Source organism: Musa acuminata, chromosome BXJ2-4, assembly GCF_036884655.1.
Source record: "Musa acuminata AAA Group cultivar baxijiao chromosome BXJ2-4, Cavendish_Baxijiao_AAA, whole genome shotgun sequence".
NCBI classification, from domain to species: domain Eukaryota; kingdom Viridiplantae; phylum Streptophyta; class Magnoliopsida; order Zingiberales; family Musaceae; genus Musa; species Musa acuminata.
The window spans coordinates 47,205,446-47,231,217 of record NC_088341.1 but is presented as its reverse complement, the minus strand read 5'-3'; the positions used below and the strand labels follow the sequence as shown (position 1 = coordinate 47,231,217).

Sequence of the window (25,772 nt, the reverse complement as noted above, 5' to 3'; positions counted from 1 at the left end):
TAGATCTATCAATTCATTCCCAACAGATTCAATAAATAGTTTCTTCGCAACATTGCCAAACTACAAATTAGCTTAATGTTCAGATCTAAAATGACAAATAACAAGCATCTGCAATCAAACAGAGTGATCACAAAGAAGAACAGAAAACACTGAATCCAACTCAGTTTAGATCTGTACTTTGGCGCAATCCAATTGCTATGTTACACTGAAAACATAACTTACTTTTGTTGTAAGATGTGCTCAGATTACACTTTTCTGGGCTTGATGACAAAAAAAAAGGGTATATCTGTAACAAAATGAAGAACAAAAGAAAGACCGAGTTGTATAGATCCAAAATGAATGAGGCTAAGGATGTATGGGGAAAGGAATGGCAGGTTAAAAGATAAAAAGACAGGTTAAATATTCGATTATTAATTACCGACCGTTGCACTTTATTCGATGGCCAACAGCCTTCGAATTAATCATCCATCGAAAAGAGCATTCTTTGAGCATTTACTACAATAGTCGAGCCTTGCCTTGTTCTCTCCATAATTTGTTCGATTAATGTCTTCATTTCATCATCATCATCATCTTCGTATGCTGTGTATATCTCATGAGTGACATCGGGTTCCCTTTTCTTCAGATTCTGCTCCCACGTGGGTTCGCTTCCACGATATTTTGGTCCTTCCATTCCCCATATTAAACTTCGATCAGATGACGGTAAGCCATATTGGAGTTCATTATCGGAATTAGTTGTGGACGGCAGCTTCTCCTCCGTGGTTGCAACCCTCATGAACTCTTCATAAGCTTCGTCGTATGCATCCAGAGCATCTCCAGCAAGGTTTAAGCAAAATGGCCGAGAGAAAGCAGTGTCTGCGGTGAGATCCATTGGGCTGTCCTGGTTGGAGGAGGATCCCATGTCGCTGCTTGAGAAGGCTCTTCGTGAGACGTGTTCGGATTCTACCAACTGGAGTTGTTTCTGGGTTTTCTGAAGTTCTATTTCTAGCTCTTTAATGCGTTCTTCTAGTCTGTGTTGGATCACTTCGTACAATCGCAAGCTAAGCTCTCGTGGTGAAACCGCATAGTTAAAATTGTTGGTATAGTTTGTGGATGCACTCTTGCTGTCACTTGCATTATCAGCATACTCCTCAGATGCCCCACCCGGAAGCAGATCTGCTTTTAGGTCCCCATGTACCACATCGGCTATCAGGTCTGGATCAATCTGTAACATGACATATTCCAAACATGAGCTTAGAAAAGTATGGAGTGTGCCCCATCAAGCTACGCTGACTGATTCATACATATTGGAAAATCAAATGGCCAGACATTGTCAAAAAGAGCAGAACAACATAAACATCATAAACAAAAATGTATCTAAAATCACAATATAAACTTCTAACATACACGATACCTAATTGTATCATTAACAGTCCCAGGCATATTTAGAACACAAATGAGAACATTGGAAAATATTGTTATGATCAAGGATTTTAATTTTGAATAATACCGCCTATACTGGGCGATATGAACCGGTCCGTTAGCAGACCGGTACATGGACTGTCCGCTACCGGGCGGTAGCATTGATCAGTGACGGAGAAGAAAGAAAGGGAGAAGAAAGAAAGTGAGAAGAAGATAACCTGGAGATCCAACACAACGACGAAGCCTTGGCGATGTCACGAGGAGAAGCGATTTCTTCTCCACAGCAGAAGAAACCAAGTGAGGCGACGCCTTTCTTTTTTTTTCACGCGGGGAAACCGAGCGACGTCGCCTTGCCCTTTTCATTTTTTTTTTTTACGTGGGGAAACTGAGGCGACGTCGCCTTTCCCTTTTCTTTATTTTTGCGCAGGGAAACCGAGGCGACGTCGTCTTTCCCTTTGCGCGGGAAAACCCTCCCCTTTCCCTTTTTTTTTTTTTCCCGCGGCTCCTCACGTGATATACCGAGCGGTATACTGAAATGTACCACTTAGTATACTTATACCATACCGTACCGAACTGAGCTCGAAACTCCGATATGGTACGAAATTACAAACCTTGGTTATGACATTATTCATGGAGCCTCGTAGTTGTGCATTGTGACACAAATTGATAACAATGGTTGAGGCAGAAGATTTTGTTTACTAATTTATAGACAAACAATTTTCTTATGTGATGAACTTACAAAATTCAGCCATAAAGATACAAGGCACGATCAAAAGCATTTCTCAAAGAAGTATGTCCAAAAGCATAAATAGAACATCATAACAAGGATGCTTAAATGAGCAGAAAGCAGATAATCAAGAAGATCATGTTCTCATGTTAAAGTTCAAGTAATATTAATGTGTGAATAAACTCCAACATATTGTCATTTGAGTAGGTAACATAACACTCTGCAGTTTATAAAATTTAGTGGCTACAGAAACTTTGAATTCAGCTCCAACAAAGCGGAGAAAGAGAACACTCGTATCAAATTTAAGGATCACATAATGAAGAAAACATTATTCTAAGGGAATGATTGATCATAGAAGAAATGGAAAGTAATAGAAACAAAGATGTTGCACCAAATGTTATCTAAAGTGTACAAGAAAATATTCCTTCTTCATTCGAAGATATTACCATTTCAATGACTAGATGGCAAATAAAATTTTCCTTTTATTTACAAAGTTCAGGATCACAAAGAATAAAGGAATTTTGGCCTTACCTCATTAAATGTTGACATTTCTCCATTCAAACTGGAAGCTATGTTCAGTTCCAGCCTCTCGAGCTCTATCTCAAGCTCTGCTTCAATCTTACTCCTTGAATCTTCCTTGGGCAACAGCAGCAGGTTGTGCTCATTGTTTTGGGTGAGAAAATAAGATGAAGAAACTTGAATCCTGGAAGATTCAGTAGTTTCTATTTCAGCAATGATATCACTTGGTTCCTGGCACCCACAAGCTTCATCAGCAAGCTCTTTAACAATTATGGATTCTTTCATCTCCAACTCCTCTTCCAAATCTTGAACCAAGTTTTCTGAGCTCTTCAACATGTTGTTTAACTTCTCTATTTCTTTTCTATTTGATAGTATAGCAGATACAAATCCGAGGCTGACTCCAACAGAAAAGATATGCATCCCATCAAGTGAACCTGGAAAGACTATATGTGCTGAATAAAATGACCAAAAGAACAAAAATTGCTTTTAACTGAGAAATTATTTGGAAGTTGAAGCAATTAAAAGATCTTGGAAAATTGTAACAAAAGGAATACAATATATTATCTTAGGACTTAAATAATAAATGAAAACATTTTTGTAAGATACATCAACAGCAATAGATGACAATGCTGGTTTTGCAGCAAAAGACTTTCAAAGAAAATTGATGATAAATGCCAAACTGACATACTGTTGCAGCTTATTCACAAGACAATTAAACATATTGAATTTTTCTTGTCAAAATAGATTTGTAAACAACAACTTGGATAACAATTCAGATTGCTATTGGAATGTGACAATGTTAATAAATGTAACACTACTAAATATAAATGTATATTCTTCATGAACTGAACTGACAATAAAAAATATTCCAATTTCATTTATATTTTCTTATGCTTTATCATGTCATGTAGTGTTTTGATTTAAATGATCATTATAACTGATTATTCAATATATGGTCATGATAATTATCACTAATTGTTCAACAAATTCAACTGATAGATACAAGTTAATTATCCAAAATAGTTTATTAATCATTATAACTGATTGGCCTCATGGTTAATGGCCAAAATCCAGACCCATCATTTTGTTCATAAATGATGAGCATCATTTATAGTAAATGAAGCTAGAAGGCTGAAAGGAAAGAAGGTAACAGTGGTAGTCCTAGGAAGAAATCAAGAAGAGAATAAAACAAAATAATGAAAGGAAATTAGCCACCCAAAGACATTTTCATTTGAGAAACATTCATGACAATATTAATTGACAACTCTTCTGCAGAGAAGGATATATCAGGAATCAGAGAAATCCTTTTTGCTATACCGACCAGTATTTACTGGTTTGGGCATGAAGTTCTACACGAACCCAACCCATTTCGGGCAGTCAGGTCTGGTCTGTACTAAGAGAAAGCCTATAACCCTAATCGTGAATTGCAAGACCTCAACACCCACTATCTATTGTGTGCAAGAAACTCGCCTGCCACCATCCGTCGCAGCCTACCTCACCCTCTACCCACTGTGCACCACCAAGCAGGTATGCTCCTCTTATCTTCTTCCTCTGCCGCCTTCTGTTCTTCCTTTCTCTTCCTCCTCTTTCCTATTCCTCCTTCCTCATCCAACTCCCCTTCACCACATCCTCCTCTTCCCCCCCTCCTCTTCTTCTTTCCTCTTCCTCCTTCCACTTCCTTCACTGCCTCCTCTTCTTCTTTCCTCTTCCTCCTTCCTCTTCCTTCACTGCCTCCTCTTCTTCCTTCCTCTTCCTCCTTCCTCCATCATCACCTCTCCTTCATTCATCTTCCTCCTTCCTCTTCCTTCACTGCCTCCTCTTCTTCCTTCCTCTTCCTCCTTCCTCCATCATCACCTCTCCTTCATTCATCTTCCTCCTTCCTCCTCCTCCTTCGCCTCCTCCTTTTTCTTTCCTCTTCCTCCCCGCTTCCTCCACCACCTCCTCTTCTTCCTCCTCCTTCCTCTTCCTCCTTCCTCCACCACCACCTCTTCCTCTTCTTCTTACTATTCGAGTCTTTGGTACATCCCAATGGTACAAGGTTACCGTGATACAAGACTGCAACCCTTATTTGGCATCATATCAACCAACATCTATTTTGACAACAAGTCATGTCCTAGAGGTTCTAGAACACCATCTACATAATTAGTAGTCCCTTATACGAAATACAGTTATTTCACTCTAAAATACAAGCAATAAATGTTATAATAAGAAGGCATTAAAAAATGGTTAAAGCATTAAGAACTTTCACATCTGCAGACAATAATGGCAACAGTTGATCTAGAAAGAATTAAGCACAACAGGATTTCACATTTTTTATATGCTTCAGAGGACAATTCCTAGGCTGCTGTATATAGTCAGGCAATCACCAATGACATCCACTCGGAATCAAAATATATCCAGTATTTCAAACTAATTGATGGAAGAATGACACGATGAGATGCAAATCTGATAAGTATGTAATACAGTTTGCAATGTGGCAAGCCAGGTCAGGATTAAAAGAAGTCTGGAATAGAAAATATACAGAGATCGTATTAAAAAGTTTGACTTCTGTAGACAAGATTTAAAAAGAACTAAACATGATAGAACTTTCCATTTTAGTAATCTTTAAATTGAGATATTAACAAGGCCGATGTATATACTCAAGCAATCATTGATGGCATCCACATGGAATAAAAATAAAAGTATCCAATGTACCTTCAAACTAATTGTCAGAAGAATTATATGTTGAGATGGACATTTGATAAGTACATAATACAGCATGCAATGTGTTAAGTAGATCTAGTGTCGAAAACAAATCAGAGATACAAGCATAGTACCATATACTATTTCTTCAAAGTTTCAATGTTGCTTCACAACCTAAACAACTTCCTAATAAGTTTTACTGTTATCTAAATATATTCCTCAGCTACTTAAGTAGATCTAGTGTCTAAAACAAATCAGAGATGCAAGCATATTCGGTACAAAAACACATGAAGACATGGTGTCTTAATACCTTTCTGATGACAGCCCCTGCATGATCTCTGGGAGTTGAAAGACTCTAACTTTTCATTTGGTGTCTCCCTACTCTTTCGTTTTGGTGTCCTCGGCTCAGGAAGAGATGAAACACCCATCACTCTCTTCATATTCCTCTCCTGTATTCCACTTCCAAAAGGTATATCCATATCTCCAAAACTAGATTTGCTGATTATCTTGCTCCCATCTGTTATGACAAATGGCCTCAAGGCTGGAGCAGCAGGAGAAGGAAATGAACTAAAAACAAACTCTTCAAATTCAAAGTTCTCGCTGTAAATTTGAGGAACAAGGCAGTTCTCCAAGGAAGAAAGGGGCTTAATTGAGTGTTGGCGAGGGCGCCTGGTTCTAAGAGAGCTTCGACCTCTACCACATGAATGACCCAGACTAACACTCCGTGGAGAGAACTCTGCAGATGAGTTATACATGAAACCATCCATGTCATACCTACATTTCTCAGAACACTTACCATTTGCCTTCCCAGTTTCCTCATCTGTCGAATAATTTCCTTTTCTGAAAATCCACGGCTGCAAACTCAGAAGAGAACCATGGTCCCTCACATACCTACCTGAACTCATAAGGTTATCTCCATTAACACTACTACCGGAAGCCATTCCCTCAAATGAAGAATCAGTTCTTGACCCCACAGATCTTCTGGGGGTGTTGCAAGGAACCTTATCTTCATTGGAAGAAGCATCTTCTGTGGCTTGCTTACAGATTAATCTCCGAAAAATACTGCCTCCAGATTCAACTCTCTTGTGATTGGTCTGCTTATCCATTTAGAAAACTAGCTTGAATTGTCTCATGAAAGAACTGAAATAAATGCTTCTGATAAGATATTCTCCTCCCTATTTACCAAATAGTGAGACAATGCTGAACTAAAATTGCTCGACACCACTTACTGCACAATTTCTGCTCCTTGCTTGAAGATAAAACATCACCGAGCAAAGCTTCCGGACCTACAAAGTCTTATTTTTACCGTTCAATCAGATCTCCAAAGCAAGAGACTAGCTAGATGCAAAAAGCTCATGAATCCATGCCAAAAGAAAACAGCCCCGAAAACTAAAATTTTGAAAACGAGAGAGCACCACACACCTCAAGCAACATTACCACGGCACTTCAGAACCCTAAAACCCAGATTGCCGATAATGAACACCACAACAATAAAAATATCAGATCTTTAGGGCAAATAATAAGCAATCAACCAATCCAGCACCGACCCTTCTGCCGTCACCATCAAAGATTCAATTTTTCCGCCGGAAAACGATCCATATAAGGAGGAAAAGCCGATCTTGGCGTAGAAAGAAGCCGCCGATGGAAGAACCCGACCACAACAGAGCAACCAGCGGCGCTCCAACTTAAAAGAGAACAAGGAGAAAGGGAGCGAAAGAGAGGGTTGGGCTTCCGAAAACGGGGGATAAGAACCCAACACCAACCAACCTAGCAATGACGGCCTGGAAACCCTCCGAAAACCGCACCCGTCTTTTCCCTCGCGTCCAAAGAGGAACTCCAATCCCAAACCAAGAGAGGGCGAGACTGAGACACACAAAGAGAGAGAGAGAGAGAGAGAGATTTGCTTCAATTATTCTTCTCTCTTTTTTATTCTTATTTTGATGTTCTTTTTTGCGTTTGAGATTGAATAATAACTTCGGTACCCTTCTTCGGTTACACGTTTTCTGCATTTGCGTTATTATTGGATAAAAATGGGGCCCACCTGGTTCCCAATGAACAGGTACGGCAACGGGTATTAAAAAAGCGGGTGGAAAAGGTCTTTCTTGTTGAGATTCCCGATGGGACCGCGGGGAGGAGCTTCCGAGGCCCAACTGATCTCAGCCATCGATGCCTCATCTTCGCCGTTTGAGAACGGCTAGGATCCCATGACCCGCGGCCACCCAAAGTCGTGTCCATGGGAATCAAAATATATTAGGCAATTAGTAAATAAATATTATTGTGATGGGGAGGAAGGATGTTTGGATGTCGATCGATGTGGGCCGTATGATGCATCAAATCTGAAGCAGAACAGACAAAAGCTGGGGTTTTGGTCGTGGCTTGTTGAGCGGAAAACGACTTGTTCTTGGTTCACATTCATACGCTTCTTCGAGGATTTTTGCATCACATGTTTGTAGTCTTCTTTTTTTATTAGTATATTAATCTTATATTCAACCATTATTAACTTTAAGGATTTTTTGCATCATAAGTTTATAATTAAATTAATTTTAATTTTAATTATTATTAACTTGAGCTTTAAGTATACTGAATCGAGCATATGAATAATGATTGCTACACATCAATTAACATCTCAGAAGGATTGCATGGCTACTAGAGATGTCCATGTAAGGATTTTTTTTTTTCTTTCTTTTTTTTGCCCCCCCTAACATACTTTTCAAGACTTTTCCAACTAATTCAATGAAATTTTTTTGATCTGCTTGAATGAAGGATCCTAGAATTTTAACTCATATGGGAACTGAGAGGTGAATCCAATCAATTTGTCCATTGCATTTAAAGAAACTGTAAATCCATTATCATGGACAGCTGATTCCAACCCAAATTGAGACATGACTTTGCTGGTCATGGAATTCAATGAGTTTCTTGAGAGTGACCATGCACAGAGTCTGGAAGTGGGAGGATTCTGCATAACAATGACACAGGAATCACAAAGCAGATATTTCCATAGATACAATCTCATTAATAACAGTTTCCAGCTTCATATACAAATTAAATCATTTAAACAATGAGGTATTCTTGGATCATCCAAGTTTTGCCTGGTAGTCAATATATGACATTAATACACAGGATGCTCCTCTGTAATCATTCATTTGCTTCACCTCATATACAGATATTGTCAACAGCCTTCAATATACTAGTGCAATCAAGGGGCCTGCTCAACTAGACATGGATGTCTTTGAACAGCTGTCCACAGCGCAATCCAATATGTCACGATAATCACGTGTTATTGTGAAGTAATCATACACCAAACCATCTCTGCTTTTCTTGTACTCGAGCAACAGCGTCGACTGGTTGAAAGCGGTCAATTTCACAAACCCGAAGTCGTAGTCTTGATAGTAACTCCATCTAGTCCGGAGAGGGGTAAATTTAGCAAGGCTGGAACCTCCACCTCCAACAACAACATGGGTGGTTGCTTCAAAGGGACCAGTGTAATGGTGTGCAGCTTCACGGACACATGTACTCTGTAACCAAGATAAGAATCATGTATTCAAAAAGAAGGGTATCAACTCAATCAAACAATAACATCCTTGATAGTTCAGACTATCAACTATCAAACCAACATTGCATGCGGAATCAAGTCACAACCAGTTCAAGAAAATTCGTTTAACATATTTACCTGGTAAATTGGGCATGTTCTCTCATAGTTATGGACATGACCATACAAGGCAATGTCAACCTTATACTTTTGCCAGAGTTCTTGAAGGCTATCTCTCCCCATTGGCTCCTGGAAGGTTCCTTCAATACCATAAAATTCACCAGAAGAATAACCAAGCACCCTATGTGCGAGAAAGATCAGCCATGGCTGTTTTTCCCTGTCTGCTGTTGACAGACAGTGCTCAATAAATTTATATTGTTCTGTTCCCGGTCTCCAATCATGCTCAGTATCAACTATACAGAAGCGGAACATGCCAAAATCTGTTTTGTACCTGGGAAGTATTATAATATCAAAGTTTATACAACTGACAAATCACATGCTTAAAGACAACACAACCAGAAAGCCAGAAAGTATAAACCAAACAGCAATTAACATGCCATTTTTTAAGTGATCAAAAAACAGTAAATAATTGTGAATCCATTGATATGTTAACTCAATTTGATGAATGCCTTATAGCACAATTCACAGTGCAACCATCAAAAGATATGCATAGAAGGAAGAAAATGACATCCAGAATAATAAGATATGGGCAATATTTATAAGTTTTTAACAAAAGCAATGTAGAAGAATTGGTTTTTTCCTTATATGCAAGTAATAGGAAGGAGGAAAAAAATAACCAGTGCAACAATCAAGTATTACAGCAGTTAGATCCAGAATGATTTGTCTAGTTGTTCTAATTTCAATCTGATCAAATATTATATAATGCTTATAGACAGTCATATTATTAAAAGTTATCCTGTAAAAGAAACAACGTATTCAAACAACCAAACTTAGTTGCTTTTCTGAAGTCATATACCAGAACTTTTGCCTATTTTCAGCAGGAACATAAAACATTGTTTCAGCTAAAACTCCACATTCTCCACCAGAATCCATATTGGCGTAGAAGGATCCAGTCCCAGGCCAATCTCGTTCGTGGTTACCACTGCAAAAGAGGAGCATAAGAGGATTATATTCTGGGAAAATGACTATCATATTAGTTATATTGGATTGCTTATATCAATAGAACTAACCTTCCGACCATATAAGGCACAGTTGAAGCAATTGGTTCCACTTGTGCCGTAAATTGATCCCATTGTGACAGATAACCATTTGCATAAGATAGGTCCCCAATATGGAAAACTATGTCAATATTCTTTAAGTCCTTGATAAGCTGGTATGTAGTATTAAGTGAGCCTGGCTGGTAATTGTTATACTCGTTGGAACCGTCTGCCTCTGCCTGAATACATTATTGTAATAGTAATAAGCAAAATTACATTATAAACTTTACAATTGCTTTCACATCTGTTTTGAGATCGCATACTCTCACCTATCACATGATCTGTCAAAGAATTACTCGAAGCAATTTTAATGAGATTAGTACATTGAACAATTATTTCCTTGCCAACGTTAACTATCATATTCATGATTTTACCTTGATTTGACTTCTGGGCCAATAAATGGAAGAAAAAAAAAAAACTCTAATCAGATTGTGTATTGGCATCTCAATTCACATATAAGGGAGAGGACTGGAGCTGCAACCAGAAGGTGGAGGGTTGTATATAGGCCGTTGACAGTGTAGAACTGTCATATCTCATGATCATGTAATAGCCAAGATGGAAGAGATAATTAAAATGAAAAGGAAGGAGATGGAGAGATAGTCAGAGGTAGTTCAAATTTTATGTTCCACCAACAATCACCACTGGGTTTCTTCAATCAACGAACTTGCATATATAGAACAACCAAAAAATCTATCTGAGAGATAACACACAAAAAATACTTGAGTGTCATGTTTCGGAATTCCTTCTCTCTTGTACAGTTTATTCGTCTCTTCCCTGTTTCTCCATCTGATTCTTTTACTATCATCCTCTCAATACTACCTCTGATTCTCTCCATAGAAGATGAACAACAAAAGTTATTTACTGACTAAGACAATCAATGGAAAATTAAAAAGAAAAGAAGAAAGAATTGCATATGATTTTTATTGATTTAGAGAAGACTTATGATGATGTTCATAGAGATTATTGTGGAGGGTTTTAAAAAAGAAATTAATAATTTATGTTACAAAGTATATGCATGATAGTATAGTCATTCCTTTAAAAAATACAGTGTCTAGTAAATTTCTTATTTATATGGGATTATATCGAGGATTCATATTGAGTCCTTACCTTTTCATATTGGTAATAAAATAGATGAACTTACGAGTCATATACATGATAGAGTCTATCAGATAGACTTCCTTGGTATATTTTATTTGTTGATGATATTGTTATAATTGACAAGAACTTAAATGATATTAGGTGGATAGCTAGCTAATATTGTTTTAACTGATGACATTGTTTTGGTTTAAACCCTCCCAAGATCCTACATTGAGGGTTATTCATTCAATTTTCATTTTGCCTTTCTCCAAAGCCACTTTTGAGGGTCATTCCTTCTTCAAGTTTAAAAGCACAGATAAAATGAAAAGAAATGAAGAATTCTCACAACTCCTTCCTACGGCATGAAAGTAAATGAGTTTTCTTAGGATGCAAGTCATCATGAGAATTACCACACATTTCAATCATCATTAGGGTAGTATTCTTTACCTTCCAACAAAAGAAAGACATAAGCAATCAAAACAATAACACTTAGCAACTCAATACATGGAGCTGTATTAGAAATCTTATGAGCTGATGAAAATATAATGCATCAGAACATAAACACTAGCTTTATCTCATACAAATGGAAGTCAAATTTCAATTTCTGAAATCACGTATGAAATAAAATAGTTACCTTTCCCATATCACCAAAAATGACAACACGCTGTAAAGAATCTTGTCCAGGGTAAGGAGATGCTCTGAAGGTGTATGACTGACTCCATATATAAGAGCCATTGTACAATCTATGACCAAGCTTGTAGGTATACCTGCAACAATGTGTAAGAATACGTGAAGACTAATTTGAGAGCTGATTGATGAATGGAAACCAGTTAGATGACAATGGCCAAAAACATTCATCCTGCTGAATCAGAGAATGACATTCTTAAAGTATCATTTGGGAGAGCATACAATAAATTAGGCCACAAGTCCTTCAGAAAACTTGTGTGGATGAAACCAGGATCACGCCATCCCACAGTTCGTGCAGGTGAATCTGCAAACAATTATTAGAAAAGTTCAAATTACAATAAGAATTGACCCCAAGAACAAGTAACAAACAATTGCATGACAAAAAGATGGCCAATTGTATAAAAGCTTCTCAACAGAGTGGAAGCCGAGAAAGGTGGTCTGAGTGTTAGTAACTTAACTACAATGCTCTAGGAAACCATTGTCCCTCACAAGATGCTGGATGGCAGATGGTGTTTTGCCAGAAAACTCAAATACCAGTGCATCCCATCTACGGTCCACTGACAGAATGGCACAGTATGCCAATATGGTTTCTAGCGCACTGGTATACTGTACCATTCAAAGAATGGTACAGTATGCCGGCATGATTTCTAGTGCACAACATTCTGAAACTATTGATTCTCGATCTTACATATGTGACTTTCTAGTGTTTCTGTCATACTCTTTCTTGCTAAGTGATCATTTGCTAAAGGAAATGCAAGGTGCTCTGCCAGTCGCACATTCCATGTTGGCCATATTCATCTTTCTCCAGTTTGGAAGCACTGATATACACACACAGAATAATGAAGTTTCCTACTTTTTCTTTTACAATAAAACTAACATCAGATACTGGCATGACAAGTATAAAGTTCTTAATTCTTACATATAAAAGATGAAGGGAGGGAGGAAGTGAGGGGAACAAAGCTTACCACACATGTGGGCTCTACTGAAGGTTAAAGTCCCAGCCGCTGAACGTATTTGGGGTCCTCCTAGTTCACCCCACTCAACAAAAGGTACTGCCTCTTCTGTACTATATCCACTTGTCCAAGTAACAGCCATCTGGTTTCATGTCCACCAAGTCAGATTCTGAACAACAAAACATAATAGCTGCATGCAACAACAAATGGATAAAAAATGACGGCAATGTTAAAATGAACTACCACCTTACTATCAGAAAGTAGTCCAAAGCATACCCAACTTGTCCTTCCTGCACATTGTGAAATTTGTCCTTTTCTTCAAAATTTTTGTCTTGTTTTCACAATAAGCAAAATTGATAAATTCTTCTAGTTTTATCTTGTTTGCACAATGTGGACAACTGTCCTTCAATCTGACTTGGTTGCAAGCATTTAATCAAATGGACCAAAGCAACTGATTGAACTTACAACTTCCTCTCTAAATAACCAATTACATCTCACATGCTTATTTGGATCTGAATGCATAAACACATTATAAGTTCATAACAAGGTTTTTAATTTCGTACCGGACCGCCTGATACGGGCGGTACATACCAGTCTGCCAACCTATCGGCACGTGGACCGCTCGCTACTAGGTGGTACCAAAATCTTGGCCCCGTATCGCCTGTACTAGGCGATAATGGTTGAAACCGATCGTTACTGATTTATATCGATTTTCAAATGGTCAATTTGACCGTTGGAGGCATCATAAAGGGTTTTAAAACCCTTTCCTCCACCCTCTTTCAACCATTTCACTTTCATACTCTCTTAAACTTTCTCAAACTCATTTTTACTTGTAATCTCTTTCTTATTCTCACATTTTCACTCTTCTAAACTCAACAAAGCAACGATTTGATGATCCAGAACAAACCAAAATTACGAACCTTGCATAAGGCTACTCCTCAAAGCCCGAAAAAGATATGTGGCACTATTCTTACCTAATTTACATTAGTTTTGCTAAAACTATACTAAATGTATATTTATTTCTGACTTAAAAACCGTATCCTAACTTTTTTTTTCTATTTCTCATATGTTTTAGGAGGATTTTATGCCTATTTTAGGCGTACCGCTCGGTACGCTTGACGTACTACTCAGCATGGTATGCAATTTCGAATGGCACAGCCCGGTACGTGCGGTACGTATCGGTCTGACGGCATACCGATACGCGGACCGCCCACTACTGGACGGACTGTGCTACAGTGCTACAGTAATATACTGATTATAAGAGGAAATCGCTCTTACAATGCTACAGTGCTACAATAAGAGGAAATCGCTCGGTAAACCCTGGTGTACCGTTCAGTATGCCCTAGTGTACCGCTCGATACACCGGTACCGTATCGTACTGAGCCAACCTCGAAATACTGGTACGGTACGGTATTGCATACCTTGCTACTCAGTATGTCGATACATACCGTACTGAGCAAGTACGATACAAAATTAAAAGCCTTGGTTCACATATTCTCTTTCTTTTATATTATCTATATGGCTAATATCATGGATCACATCCATGCACAAAAACCACCTTTTTCTCATGCATACCTCTAGTATCTAATAGATTTCTGAAATCTCCATCAGCTGATTCCTATGAGTCTTGGCCAAATTGTGTAAACAGTGGCTGCCAAGTGATACTTGATTTGATTTGAAAATTTGACAAAAAAGTTCTCATCACCTCTAAAACAGTCAAAGTTGCATGGCATGTTGTACTACCTCTTCCGGTGTAATTATGGCACCCTTCACAATTTAAGTCCATGCAACCACAGCGATGCTAAATAGTGGAATTAATTAGAGGAAGAATTATACTAACTTGTCCAAGTAAATAAAGAACTTTTCAAGGAGCATACTCAATAAAGAACCTAAACTGGGAATCATTAATTTCACAATAGCACATATGTTAGATTGCTTTCTTGAAAAATAAAAACAAGCAAGGGTTATCGAGATTGTTGAGCTTTATTCTTTAAGACTTGCGCATCAAAGATGTCTGTATAGAACATCTTTTATGCCTTTCAATTTTTCATGCAAGCACTTCAAATTTTGTGTAAAATAAACTAGAACTTCAAGAAGTGAGCATGCAAATAGAATCAAAGAACTAATCCAAGGAATAAATCAAAGAAGATGCAGCTTACCTCGTTCCAGGATTTTCCTTGAGCCAGACGAGGGTAAACAGGGGCCTTCGGATTGGCAAAACTAATGGTGTTAGAGACTGCGACAAGCTTGGGCTGTTATTCCCAAAAGAATCATTAGTCGGCAATATGCACATTCTTGGTTGAAAAAAAATATATCAAATTAAACATATAATCAGGCCTGGGATTGAAAAGCAAAAAGAGAATAGACTAGTATGTCTTCCTCCTATGGGTAATACTAGTAATTTGTTTGTTGCCTGCACAAAAACGATTCAGTGTCTTTATATTCTATGATGACAAAATTGTATGATTACCTAACAGATGTTTCAAAATTTGATCATAATATTTCAGAGACTAGTCCATTTTTCATCCAAATTCCATGAGATCCTAATGGTATAACTTAATTGAAAAAAGAGGAATCATGTGCAGGTGGACTTAAAATTTTGAATCTTGTGCTAATCTCTGATAAAATGAAATTTATGAACTCAAAATGCTTTATGATAAAGTCCACCACGAAGCTTAAAAAATAACATAGAACTGGACAGCATACACAATAGTTATTTCTGATAACTCTAAGAGAGGGATCTTAAAAATCAACTACCAGTGTATCCATTTAGTGACATACATTTGAAATACCACCAGAGAACAGTACAAAAGAAAAATCTGCTCTTTGATTGATCAATTGAAGCTTCAGAGATCCCCTTCCAGTTTTGTTGTAGTCGTCATTTTTATAATTTGCATACTGATACTGCAAAATAGGTACATATTCAGCAGTTATTATACAACAACATCAATAAGAAAATATAATTTTTTTTATTCAACAACCCAGTAGAGGAGCCATTATATAAGGCAGCTACTAACCTTAATGGGGGCTGTACATAGTAGAGGCTCATATTCTCTAAAATTTTCTTTCTCACATGTTGTTGCACTGAGAATTAAACAGTGAAAGTTATCAGTCAAGGTTATCAAAGAACTACATGTTTAAGGACTATGCTTGATTCCTATTTCTTCATATTTGACTAGTCAAACAAAGTGACAACACTAGTTATTTAAGCTTTAAGCTAAAAAATCTGCAATATGAGTAAAATTTGTTCATACTTTTTTGCATCTTCAGGAACCAAGTTCATGTAAGTAATCAAGTAATCAACACATGATCCAGAAAATGCTATTACCTGAAATTTGCAGGAGAGAAAACCCCTACCCAATCATCGTTTGATGGATTTGGGTGGCTGAATTTCACAGTTACCCACTCGCTAGTTTGACCCTGTTACATGATAAAGAATTCCATGTAATCAAGACTAAAACTATAAATATATAATATCTTTCCCTGATTCTACAATGTTATGTTTTATAAGTTTTTTTTCAGACCCATAAGAACTACAACCAGTTGGTTATTTGCGACACAAAAGTTTGCTACATGAGATTGTCAATTTTCTGTTTTTATGTTAATGTTGCATTATTTAGGAACAAATCACCAAGTTTTGAAGGATTGTGTAATATAGTCACATCTCATCCCCTGTATGCAGTCTACCAATGTATCTGAAATCTGATCCAAAAGTAAAAACTTTGATCCAGTCGTCCACTAAGCAATTCAATCACGATGCATTTGTCTCTTGCCTTCATATATGCAGAAAGCTTGTCAAAAGTATCTGATATAACCCTACTTGTTTAGATGCCGGCTCAAATCTGACACGGCCATTCATCATTAACAATTTAACCCAATATGATGGATGCCAATGTCCGAAGTGGTTTTGTTTATTTAGACATGAAACCACATGTCAAATGTAAAGCTCATGGTAAGCTCAGAGGATTCATAAAGTTCCCAAAAAAACTCATGCAAATTCTAAAGGCATACCTGCAGCCCAAGTACCAAGGGAGAGGCTCTGATACGAGCTGCGACAGTCGTAGCCAATGTAGTCTTACGGATGGCAATTTTTGAAAGGGGCTGTTCTCCGTTGTGCCCCGTTGTGGAACAGCAATATAAGGCCAATACAATCGCCAACAGAATCAAGCCATGCGACCTCATCGCGGGCAAACTCCTGCAGTCATCCATTACCATGCCAAGAAAAAAGCAAATATTTCAAGAACCAGACCTCAGAATCAAATATCCACCGCCGAAAGTCGTAAACTAACAAATCTCAAATAAACGAAGGTTTCATGACGAATTTTCAACCATTACCATGCCAATAAATAAGCAGATATTTCAAGAACCAGACCTCAGAATCAAATATCCACCACCGAAAGTCGTAAACTAACAAATCTCAAATAAACGAAGGTTTCATGACGAATTTTCAACCATTACCATGCCAAGAAATAAGCAAATATTCAAGAACCAGACCTCAGAATCAAATATCCACCACCGAAAGTCATAAACCAACAAATCTCAAATAAACAAAGGTTTCATGACGAATTTTCATCACACAGAGTCATCCATTACCATGCCAATAAATAAGCAGATATTTCAAGAACCAGACCTCAGAATCAAATATCCACCACCGAAAGTCGTAAACTAACAAATCTCAAATAAACGAAGGTTTCATGACGAATTTTCAACCATTACCATGCCAAGAAATAAGCAAATATTCAAGAACCAGACCTCAGAATCAAATATCCACCACCGAAAGTCGTAAACCAACAAATCTCAAATAAACAAAGGTTTCATGACGAATTTTCATCACACAGAGTCATCCATTACCATGCCAATAAATAAGCAGATATTTCAAGAACCAGACCTCAGAATCAAATATCCACCACCGAAAGTCGTAAACTAACATATCTCAAATAAACGAAGGTTTCATGACGAATTTTCAACCATTACCATGCCAATAAATAAGCAGATATTTCAAGAACCAGACCTCAGAATCAAATATCCACCACCGAAAGTCGTAAACTAACAAATCTCAAATAAACGAAGGTTTCATGATGAATTTTCAACACACAAAACCAAAGAAACATAGATTAGATCTTTTGATAAAGTAACTCAACTCATAGATTAGATCTTTTCCCCCAAAGAAACATCGAGTAACAACAAGGGAAACCCCCGAAATCATATCGAAACAACCATTAGATATACATACAATTCATTTCCGAGACCATAATTCCTCGAGAAGAAATACTATTCAATAAAAATCTAAAATTAAGGAACATGTTAGCCAATCCACATCAACCAACTCCGCAAGGACTGGGAAGGAATCTACAGAATCAAATCAAAAACCCACAAAACACCAAAAAAAAGATTCTGTTCTGGAGGAAGAAAACAAGTCGCCGACTCGAAATTTCACCCAAAATCCAAAGAAAAGAAGCTGAGAAATGACGAATAATCAATAACGCTTCCAGAAGACGAAAACAAGAGATAAACATTCGAATGCTTGGAATTGAGCCAAGCGAGAACCGTACTGAATCAAGCAACTCGAACAAGTCAGGACGTCGCCAGGGATCGAATTCGGGTGTTTTAAGGCGATGAGCTTCTTGACCACGGGATCTGCTGCACAAATGGCCGTGCTAGGTGACGACTCATTTTCGTTACCCATCTAAACGTCAATGTTGACGGGACGGCGTTATTGTGGACGACATACGATTAGTTGTCAAGACACCGTTGCAAACGCGATTGCAGGGCATCTTAATTCCTTAACCCCAAATATTTGCTGGATGTCGGAGCATGGAAAACGATGACGTGGTTTGTTTATGAGGGTTTTCGTATTTTAAGAGCAAGTAGGTCGGGTCAGATCCACGGCTGACGATGCGAGAACGTGCGTTTGGACGGTCAAGATGCGCGAGTTGGCGAGCACGTTTCCTCCACGACCAGAGTACTCATTCGTGACCCAAGTCGTATCTGTAATTGGACCGAATCCCTTTATGTTCTATCGTTATACGGTCGATGAAGTCATGAAAACAGATTGCAAACTCTTATACCATCCTAATTGAGACTTTGACTCGATATGAGAGAATGTTCATGCAAAGCATAAATATAAAAAATATATATAATTATATAATTATATTTCTTCTTCTTTAATTGACACTATTTTCAGTGTTCTTGAAATTAATGTGATGAGAATTGGGTGAAAACATAGGCAATAGGTGCAAAAAAGTAAAACCAAAAGAGGGAGGGAGACGAACAAAATAGAAATCTTTTAACTGAAGCAATAAAGTACAAACACTATAATTCGAGGCTTACTACTTAGATCAAGAAGAATGCCATGAGTGGTTCTGTCTCCTTCGCGGACGATTCTGGGGCTTACTACTTATCCGTTCAAAAGTTGTCTTCTCATTATAATTTCTGGCCTTTTTATATGGACCCAATTACAAAAGAAACATAATAATTAATAAGGTGTTGTGTTCGATCGTATTTTTTTTTAAAGATGATTTTTTATAATTACATTGTCAAATAATTTTCATCTTTATATATGTTAATCTTTATTTTTTTTTCTATTTTGCTTCATTTATTTATTTATGTTACTTGTTATCTATTTAATGTTGCCAAGTGATAATATAAATATATGACTGGCATCCAAGTTCTTCATTACTCTAAAACGATTCGAATTGATTTTTTAATAATTTATATATATATAAAGTTCTTATGAATTAGTTTTACCGGAGCACACACCTTTCTGTTGAGAATTTAGGAGCTTATTATTTAAAACCACATACTTACTATTAATTATCCCTTAGATTAATAATAATAATTTACTCCTCATAACCTCTCTAATTTTATTTTAACCTTCTTCTTCTTTTTTTTTTTCTTCCTCGAAATTGAAGCACCCCCAACCTTGCCCTCATTACTCATTGTGATTGATCGCCATCCTTAGCTTACCCATTTACTGATAATCTTCCATTGATATCATCACTGCTATTTGTACCAGCTACAGAAGGAAGAAGTCATTGTTGTGATCGTCTTCCCTAGCCTACCTCGCCTATCGTTGATCTTCTATTGATGACATCACCAGCTTCACTAGCTACGGAATAAGAGAAAGCCTTATCGATCATCAACCGCAGCCTGCCCTCTTGCCACTAATCTTTCACTTACATCATTACTGGCTCTATTGGTTGCAAAAGAAATGAAAATCATTGTCACCGATCATCAGCCCCAACTGACCCGCTTGTCGTCGATCTTTCACTTATACCATCGACTCTACTAGGTGCGAAAGAGGAGAAAGTCATTGTCATTGATTTTTTACTTATGTCATTCCCCTCAACTTTGTTGTCTACGGAAAAGGAGGAGAATAAGAAGATGATAGTTATGAAAAGGAGGAGAAGAAAATAATAAAAGAAAAAAAGGAGAAAGAATTGAAGAATATTGGTACATTTATAAAGGGACAGTTTATTTATATTAAAAATTATTAAAATAAGATTGTAAATGATAAAGTTAGGGTTGTAAATAGTAATCTTTAGAATTTATCCAAAAATATTTTCATGAATGGATAAATATACCCTTGAACTTTTAGGATTATTAGGTAGTTTTTATATTAATTTTGATTAAATCGAAGACCAATTCGATTTAATTTTTTCTTCTTTCTTTTTTTAGCTTGCCCCTCTGTCACTAAGTCAAGTATAAAAAAAAGACAATAAGAAGAGAAAAGAAGATGAAGAAAAGGTGACGGAGAAAGAAAAAAGGAACGACCTTAAAAGAGAAGGATAAGGGTTCACCTGAACCGATTTAGGGTCTAGTCGATTTAGTGAATCAATTCAATGAACCAAATCGATTTAGTAAATTGATTTAAAGAATTAAATAAAAAACAGTTTTGAATGGAGGCTAAAACTTGAATAAAATCAATAATTTTTCAATAAAGACATGGCTTTGTTGAATAAAAAGTTGGGTAAATTTTTGAAAAAAAATGTTTGAATTTAAGAATTTTTCATAGAATACCCTAACTTTAAAATTTTTTCATAAAAGTACCTCTAATCGTATTAAAAGATCATTTTACTTGTACCTTCATTAGAATTGTCATTACTTTCGCCCACCAACTGTCCTTATTTTTTAGCGAGTCTCTTTGTCAAACCCCATTGGACCTCGCAACCATCGCTATCATTGTCACTTGCAACATCTTTTACCATCGGTCACGTGCGAGGAAGGAGTGGACACGACTTGCTCTCGTCCATAGCGGTTTAGCCTCCTCAGACCCCTTTCTCGTCGTTGACCACCGATGAGGAAGGAGGGGAGGTGACTCACCTTCACTCGTAACCTCCATTGTTATGTGGGTCTAACGAAGAGGGGTCATCGGTGCGATGAAAAAGGGGTGATTGGCGAAACAAAAGGTAATGACTAAGGAAGGCAAAATGATTATTTTAAAAAATAAATTATCCAAGATTGGGATGCTATTTAAAAAATTCTCAGGGGTTTTTTTTTTTCTCTAAACTCATCTTAAAATTTTAATTTTTCAATAAAATCATCCCTTTATTGATAAACTATTCTTGTCATGACCCGGGCCTGATGGGTTAACTGGCCTATCAACTTTGTTTGGTCTAAACCTACACTCATCAGACCTTTATAATCAGGAGTGTTACAATCAACCCCACTCAAAAGACTTGATATCTTCATTAAACCTCAACATAACCCTTATAAGTCAATCTTAGTCCTGCCCACTTTCAATGTGGGACTAATCAGGGTATTACAATTCTAGAAACAATTTTTCAGATACATTATCCCTAATTTTCTTTTCATATGTACTAAATATGTATTCTATTCCAACGAAATGTTTTGGGAGAGAAATCACGACAAGAAACTATCCATGTCATGTTGCTTGTGCCCAGCAACTAAACCTTTCAAGTTGCCTTATCTTTAAGAGCTGAAGCCCAAGTTTAGTCAATCACATCTGTATCACCGGGAATTGACAGTATTAATTATTCTCAGCATGGCCAATCCATCCTGGCCATTCGTCTTCTCTCTTGACATTGCAACCACCTCCACGTCCACGTCTTCCTTCTTCCGCCCAAAGAAGCTTTCCACAACCCAATCAATCATTCCCATACGACACCAACGAGCTCAATGATTTGAGGTGCAGCGGGTTAAAAATTGCATACAAATAGGGATGCTTGAGGTTTCTCTTCTTGTGCTGCTTCACTTCACTTCATGTAGCTGCTCTCCCTCCGTTCCATCGTTTGATAGTATTAGGATGAAATAACAGAGAAAGCATGTGTCAAGTAGTATAGTTTCTTTCTGCCACCCTGGTTCACATGGAAGGAGAAGGAGAAGCGAGAAGAATCCACCCTAGCACTCAAAATGGAATCGATTCTTCTGTCCACTTGGGAAAGAAGGAACATGGAATAGATGAGAAATGTCTCTGGATCAAACCATTTTACAACAACGGGATCACCCAACTTTTTGCACAGCCATCAGCTCTCAATAAATACTCAGCATCTGACTTCCACTACAGCTGTTCATCAACCCAACAAACCCATCCCTGAGCAAATGGCAATCAGGAGGAGGAGGAGGGAATCCATCCCTGCCTTTGGGAGGAAACCACCATTGATATTGTCGGTGGAAATGCTGCTCGTGGGCCCTAATCCACTCAGTCCTCCGGTGGTTGGAGTGAAGGTGCCGGGGCTTGTGCCCGGGGTGCTTGTTGCTGGTGTAGAATTGCTTGTGCCTGCAGCGCTGGAGGAAGAGAAGCGAGTGGGATCAAACATGATGTTGGATGTATACTTTACTCAGACATCTATATACATGTATACCTGGGAGTTGCAGGGTAAGTGCAACCATTCTTACCTACAGGCAATTGCATCAAGATTAGTCTCCAGTTTACATGGACAAAGGTGTTGTTCATGCACAGAGGTTTACAAGGGTTAGGAACTCACTAGGATCCGTGGTAGTAAGAGTAGCAGTGCTTGAGAAATCACAAGCCTGTTGTGTCTGCCCCTTCCTCTGGTAGTAACTGTTCACAGCATACGAGCAATGGTCTTTCACTGTGTTGGGACTGTAACAAGCTCCATTTTGGAGGATGGGGGTGCAGTCAGCTCCAGCTCCACAAGCATAGTCCAGTGTCTTCTGGAGAGCAGTGTCACCCAGCTCAGGCTTACAGATACACCAAGCACCCTCTGCCACCACAAAAGAAGACCGTCAGGTCATCATCATTTACCATGTTAATTTGTGGAATATGGGGAGATAGACGCAACAACGCTCCTCCAAAAAGATTGAGAATTCATGATAGTCCAACCTGAAATCTTCTCTAAAGAAACTGAGAAAATATTACCATCACCAAACGAAGCCACCTTTTGGCCGCATAGCTAAAAACAAAAGGAAACCAGGCATCTGTGTGTTCTTTGGAGATTAACATCTTGCTGCAACAACTTCAATAACCAAAGATTTTTCTTTAAGAAAGCAGAGAAATTTCGAGAGTAAACAGAAACAGTGTGGAATTCTTTTCCGTCCTTTTTTAACCCAAAGAAGAACTTCTTAGAGAAGGCCATGGTAGAGGAAAGAGCTCGTAGATCTTGGAGCATCATCAAAGACACCAAATATTCAAGAAAGAGAAGAAAATACAGAGCAAAAGGCCAGAATATAAGTCCCGATCTCAAAAAAGGAAAAAAAATGTTATAAATAATTCCTTAGAGATGAGTGTCGAAAGGAAGTACAGCATACCTGATCCACCGATCATGGCCAACATGAGAACTGCAAAAGCTAGAGCAGCCATGACAGGGAAAGAAGCACAAGTCTCTGGAGACAGAGAGAGAGAGAGAGAGAGAGGGCAAGGGAGAAGTAGAGGAAGCTGTGGACAACAAAAGAAGACTCCGAAACAGGCAGGTAGGGTGATGTTGTACTTAAGTATACAGTATCTCATTTCAAGCCCAATTAACTATTCATTCGCCTAATAGTTTTCCGCCTGCGTCGCTGCCTATGTGCGTCCTTGGAAAGCGATCCAAAGCAGCTTTTTCGCCACCTCCTTTATGAACGGTCGTAAACCCATGTGTGGAGTCAAGAAAGGATTCCTCCGTCCAACTCTGAACCCAACTCACCATCTCTTCCTTGCTCCGGTTGAGGTGGTCCGGACGCTACACGCCTCTCATCTTTTCTGCCCGTTGTTGGTGTGCTGTCGCAAGTAGGCAACGGCGTGTACAGCTCTTGATGTTGAGAGAACCAGACTATTCCAGATAGCAAGCATGACATGATGATCAAATGTAAAGTGTTGTTTCAGGACTAAGAATAAAGCTTTTTGTAAATGAGCTACAGCAGCAATGCCTCGTGCTTTTCTCTCACCTGGTTGGAGAAGATGGGAAGGGTATCTATCTATTGAGCTTATCATTGTCCGAGATGGAGAACAACAGCCTAACGTTGAATAGAATCAATCGAGCCAAACTATGGCAAGAAACTTAATGTTACTTTTCATGTTGGTCTGGGCTGTATGAATCAAACCTTGTTAGTGCTGGCGGTGATTCCTTGCAAGCTTCAAGCGGAAGGAGGAGAGAGGGTTACCTCTTTTGAGATTGATAGAGGGAACAACAAATCTTCCACACTGGCATTGGATATGAATGGCTGAATCAAGTCATGTATGGTTGCAGAATGAAGTGGCTCGAATCTTGATCGATGCATGTAGTCTCTGACTTTGGCACCCCCCTAATAATTTAGAAGCCTCCTTTGCTTGTGAATGGCTAAAACCAGTTTTTGATAGCCTTTGCTTTATGAACACTGCAGAAATTAGCATGACTTGTGGCTTTTGGTCTAATAACGTAGAAACCTCCTCCTCCATTATCCTTATGAGCTCTCGATAGAACAGTAGAAACAATTCTCAATCAGGAAATTATTAAAAAATAATATTCAAATTTTATTCTATAATTTTTTATATTTAAAATATTAGTTTGGTATTTATAGGAAGAATATCGTTGCCCAATCATTATTTAACATGTGATCTCTACGCGATGTTTAGATCGGAAGAAAGAGATAAAAGTAATTCTCTATCGTGATTTGCCCACGTAAACAAGGGTTCAAGGGAGGTAGTCTCCCAACATTCAAGTGGAGAAAAGATCAATACGAGGGTTATTTCTTTATAAAATAATTTTTTTATAATTAGATATAAAAGTTTATTTTTAACATAGTCGCAAATGATCTTTTTTGTACTGTTGCGTTTATATGGACATATCTCAGGAAATTAACTTGGACATCGAAAAAATGAGTCATGAAATCTCTTCCGACCATGATCTTTATATAGATGACACATTGAGAATTCGATATTTTCATATCGAAAGTAACTTGAACAATCCTATAAGCATAGGTATAGAATCATATTGGACTGATTAAGTCGTCAATAATATTTTATCATAATAAATATTGATGAAAATAAAATATTATTAAAAAAAATAGTAATATGAAAATAATTCTAGTTTATTTGTGTTATACTCCTAATTGAATCCTAATTTCGATAGAAATAGATTTTTAGAGTCATTCAACTCCTATAAATTCTCATGCGATCGTCTTACATCAATCATTCAAGGATATAGCAGTAAGATCGCCGAGCGAGATAGGTATGGATTCTTAATCTATCATATATTGCAACCACATGTTACTTATATAGAAAATAATTTGAAGACGTTTCGGCTAATAAAATTAGGTTAGCATATGATTGATCTTTATACGTGCCATCGAATTACATGATGGTAGCGAATAAGAAATTAATTTAGTGTATTTGATATATTTTTATTTATTATATCTTCTTCTTTTTGAATTATTTGGGTATTACCGACCTCTAATATTTTTAGTGCCAAGTCAACGGGACGTCCAACCACGGTAATTTATTGTCTTCATGATCTGACGGTCCAGATTCATCCGATCGAGTTGACTCGGGTTATCTGACCTGACTGAGTAGTTGACTCGGTAATTCGGTTAACTCGTACGAGTCG

The 25,772-nt window shown here is 37.7% G+C and overlaps 3 protein-coding genes across 15 annotated transcripts; all 3 read right to left on the bottom strand.

Annotated features, from left to right (window-relative positions):
- Window positions 1-142: 142 nt before the first annotated feature.
- On the bottom strand, window positions 143-7,213 carry LOC135611335 (uncharacterized). 12 transcript variants are annotated; one of them, XM_065107041.1, is made up of 5 exons: window positions 6,749-7,213; window positions 6,556-6,621; window positions 5,637-6,466; window positions 2,657-3,096; window positions 143-1,201 (listed from the first exon to the last, which is right to left on the bottom strand). In XM_065107041.1, the coding sequence occupies exons 3-5, from the start codon at window positions 6,430-6,432 to the stop codon at window positions 458-460; spliced, it is 1,980 nt and encodes a 659-aa protein (XP_064963113.1). In that variant the 5' UTR covers window positions 6,433-6,466; window positions 6,556-6,621; window positions 6,749-7,213; the 3' UTR covers window positions 143-457. The 12 variants fall into 12 exon arrangements, with proteins under 12 accessions (XP_064963113.1, XP_064963114.1, XP_064963120.1 ...); XM_065107042.1 differs by having other exon boundaries at window positions 6,556-6,612; XM_065107048.1 differs by having other exon boundaries at window positions 2,657-3,078; window positions 6,556-6,612.
- A 1,080-nt stretch (window positions 7,214-8,293) lies between these two features.
- Window positions 8,294-18,511, bottom strand: LOC103982149 (probable inactive purple acid phosphatase 27). Of its 2 annotated transcripts, none has more exons than XM_009398978.3 (13): window positions 18,342-18,511; window positions 16,801-16,984; window positions 16,118-16,209; window positions 15,807-15,873; window positions 15,571-15,693; window positions 14,949-15,041; window positions 12,802-12,931; window positions 12,059-12,140; window positions 11,784-11,916; window positions 10,046-10,251; window positions 9,832-9,957; window positions 8,997-9,306; window positions 8,294-8,841 (listed from the first exon to the last, which is right to left on the bottom strand). In XM_009398978.3, the coding sequence occupies exons 1-13, from the start codon at window positions 18,473-18,475 to the stop codon at window positions 8,536-8,538; spliced, it is 1,986 nt and encodes a 661-aa protein (XP_009397253.2). In that variant the 5' UTR covers window positions 18,476-18,511; the 3' UTR covers window positions 8,294-8,535. The 2 variants fall into 2 exon arrangements, with proteins under 2 accessions (XP_009397253.2, XP_018681012.1); XM_018825467.2 differs by lacking the exon at window positions 18,342-18,511 and adding an exon at window positions 17,125-17,249.
- A 3,639-nt stretch (window positions 18,512-22,150) lies between these two features.
- LOC103982150 (PLASMODESMATA CALLOSE-BINDING PROTEIN 3) lies at window positions 22,151-23,778 on the bottom strand. The gene is made up of 4 exons (XM_009398981.3): window positions 23,521-23,778; window positions 22,737-22,976; window positions 22,614-22,647; window positions 22,151-22,536 (listed from the first exon to the last, which is right to left on the bottom strand). Exons 1-4 carry the CDS (start codon window positions 23,717-23,719, stop codon window positions 22,323-22,325), a joined length of 687 nt encoding a protein of 228 aa, XP_009397256.2. The 5' UTR covers window positions 23,720-23,778; the 3' UTR covers window positions 22,151-22,322.
- Window positions 23,779-25,772: the final 1,994 nt, after the last annotated feature.

Bases quoted from the DNA above. Each gene is read 5' to 3' on its own strand.
- LOC135611335 (XM_065107037.1), bottom strand. From the start codon at position 6,432: ATGGATAAGCAGACCAATCACAAGAGAGTTGAATCTGGAGGCAGTATT. The intron at 3,097-5,636 runs GTATTAAGACAC...CATTTTATTCAG, and splicing joins CAGGGGCTGTCATCAGAAAG to CACATATAGTCTTTCCAGGT. The intron at 1,202-2,656 runs GTAAGGCCAAAA...GTCATGTTACAG, and splicing joins AAATGTCAACATTTAATGAG to ATTGATCCAGACCTGATAGC.
- LOC103982149 (XM_009398978.3), bottom strand. From the start codon at position 18,475: ATGGGTAACGAAAATGAGTCGTCACCTAGCACGGCCATTTGTGCAGCA. The intron at 12,932-14,948 runs GTAAGCTGCATC...ACATGAAACCAG, and splicing joins AAGGAAAATCCTGGAACGAG to ATGGCTGTTACTTGGACAAG. The intron at 9,958-10,045 runs GTTAGTTCTATT...CCTCTTTTGCAG, and splicing joins GTGCCTTATATGGTCGGAAG to TGGTAACCACGAACGAGATT.
- LOC103982150 (XM_009398981.3), bottom strand. From the start codon at position 23,719: ATGAGATACTGTATACTTAAGTACAACATCACCCTACCTGCCTGTTTC. The intron at 22,977-23,520 runs GTATGCTGTACT...TTGTGGTGGCAG, and splicing joins GGCCATGATCGGTGGATCAG to AGGGTGCTTGGTGTATCTGT. The intron at 22,537-22,613 runs GTATACATGTAT...CTCTTCCTCCAG, and splicing joins ACTTACCCTGCAACTCCCAG to CGCTGCAGGCACAAGCAATT.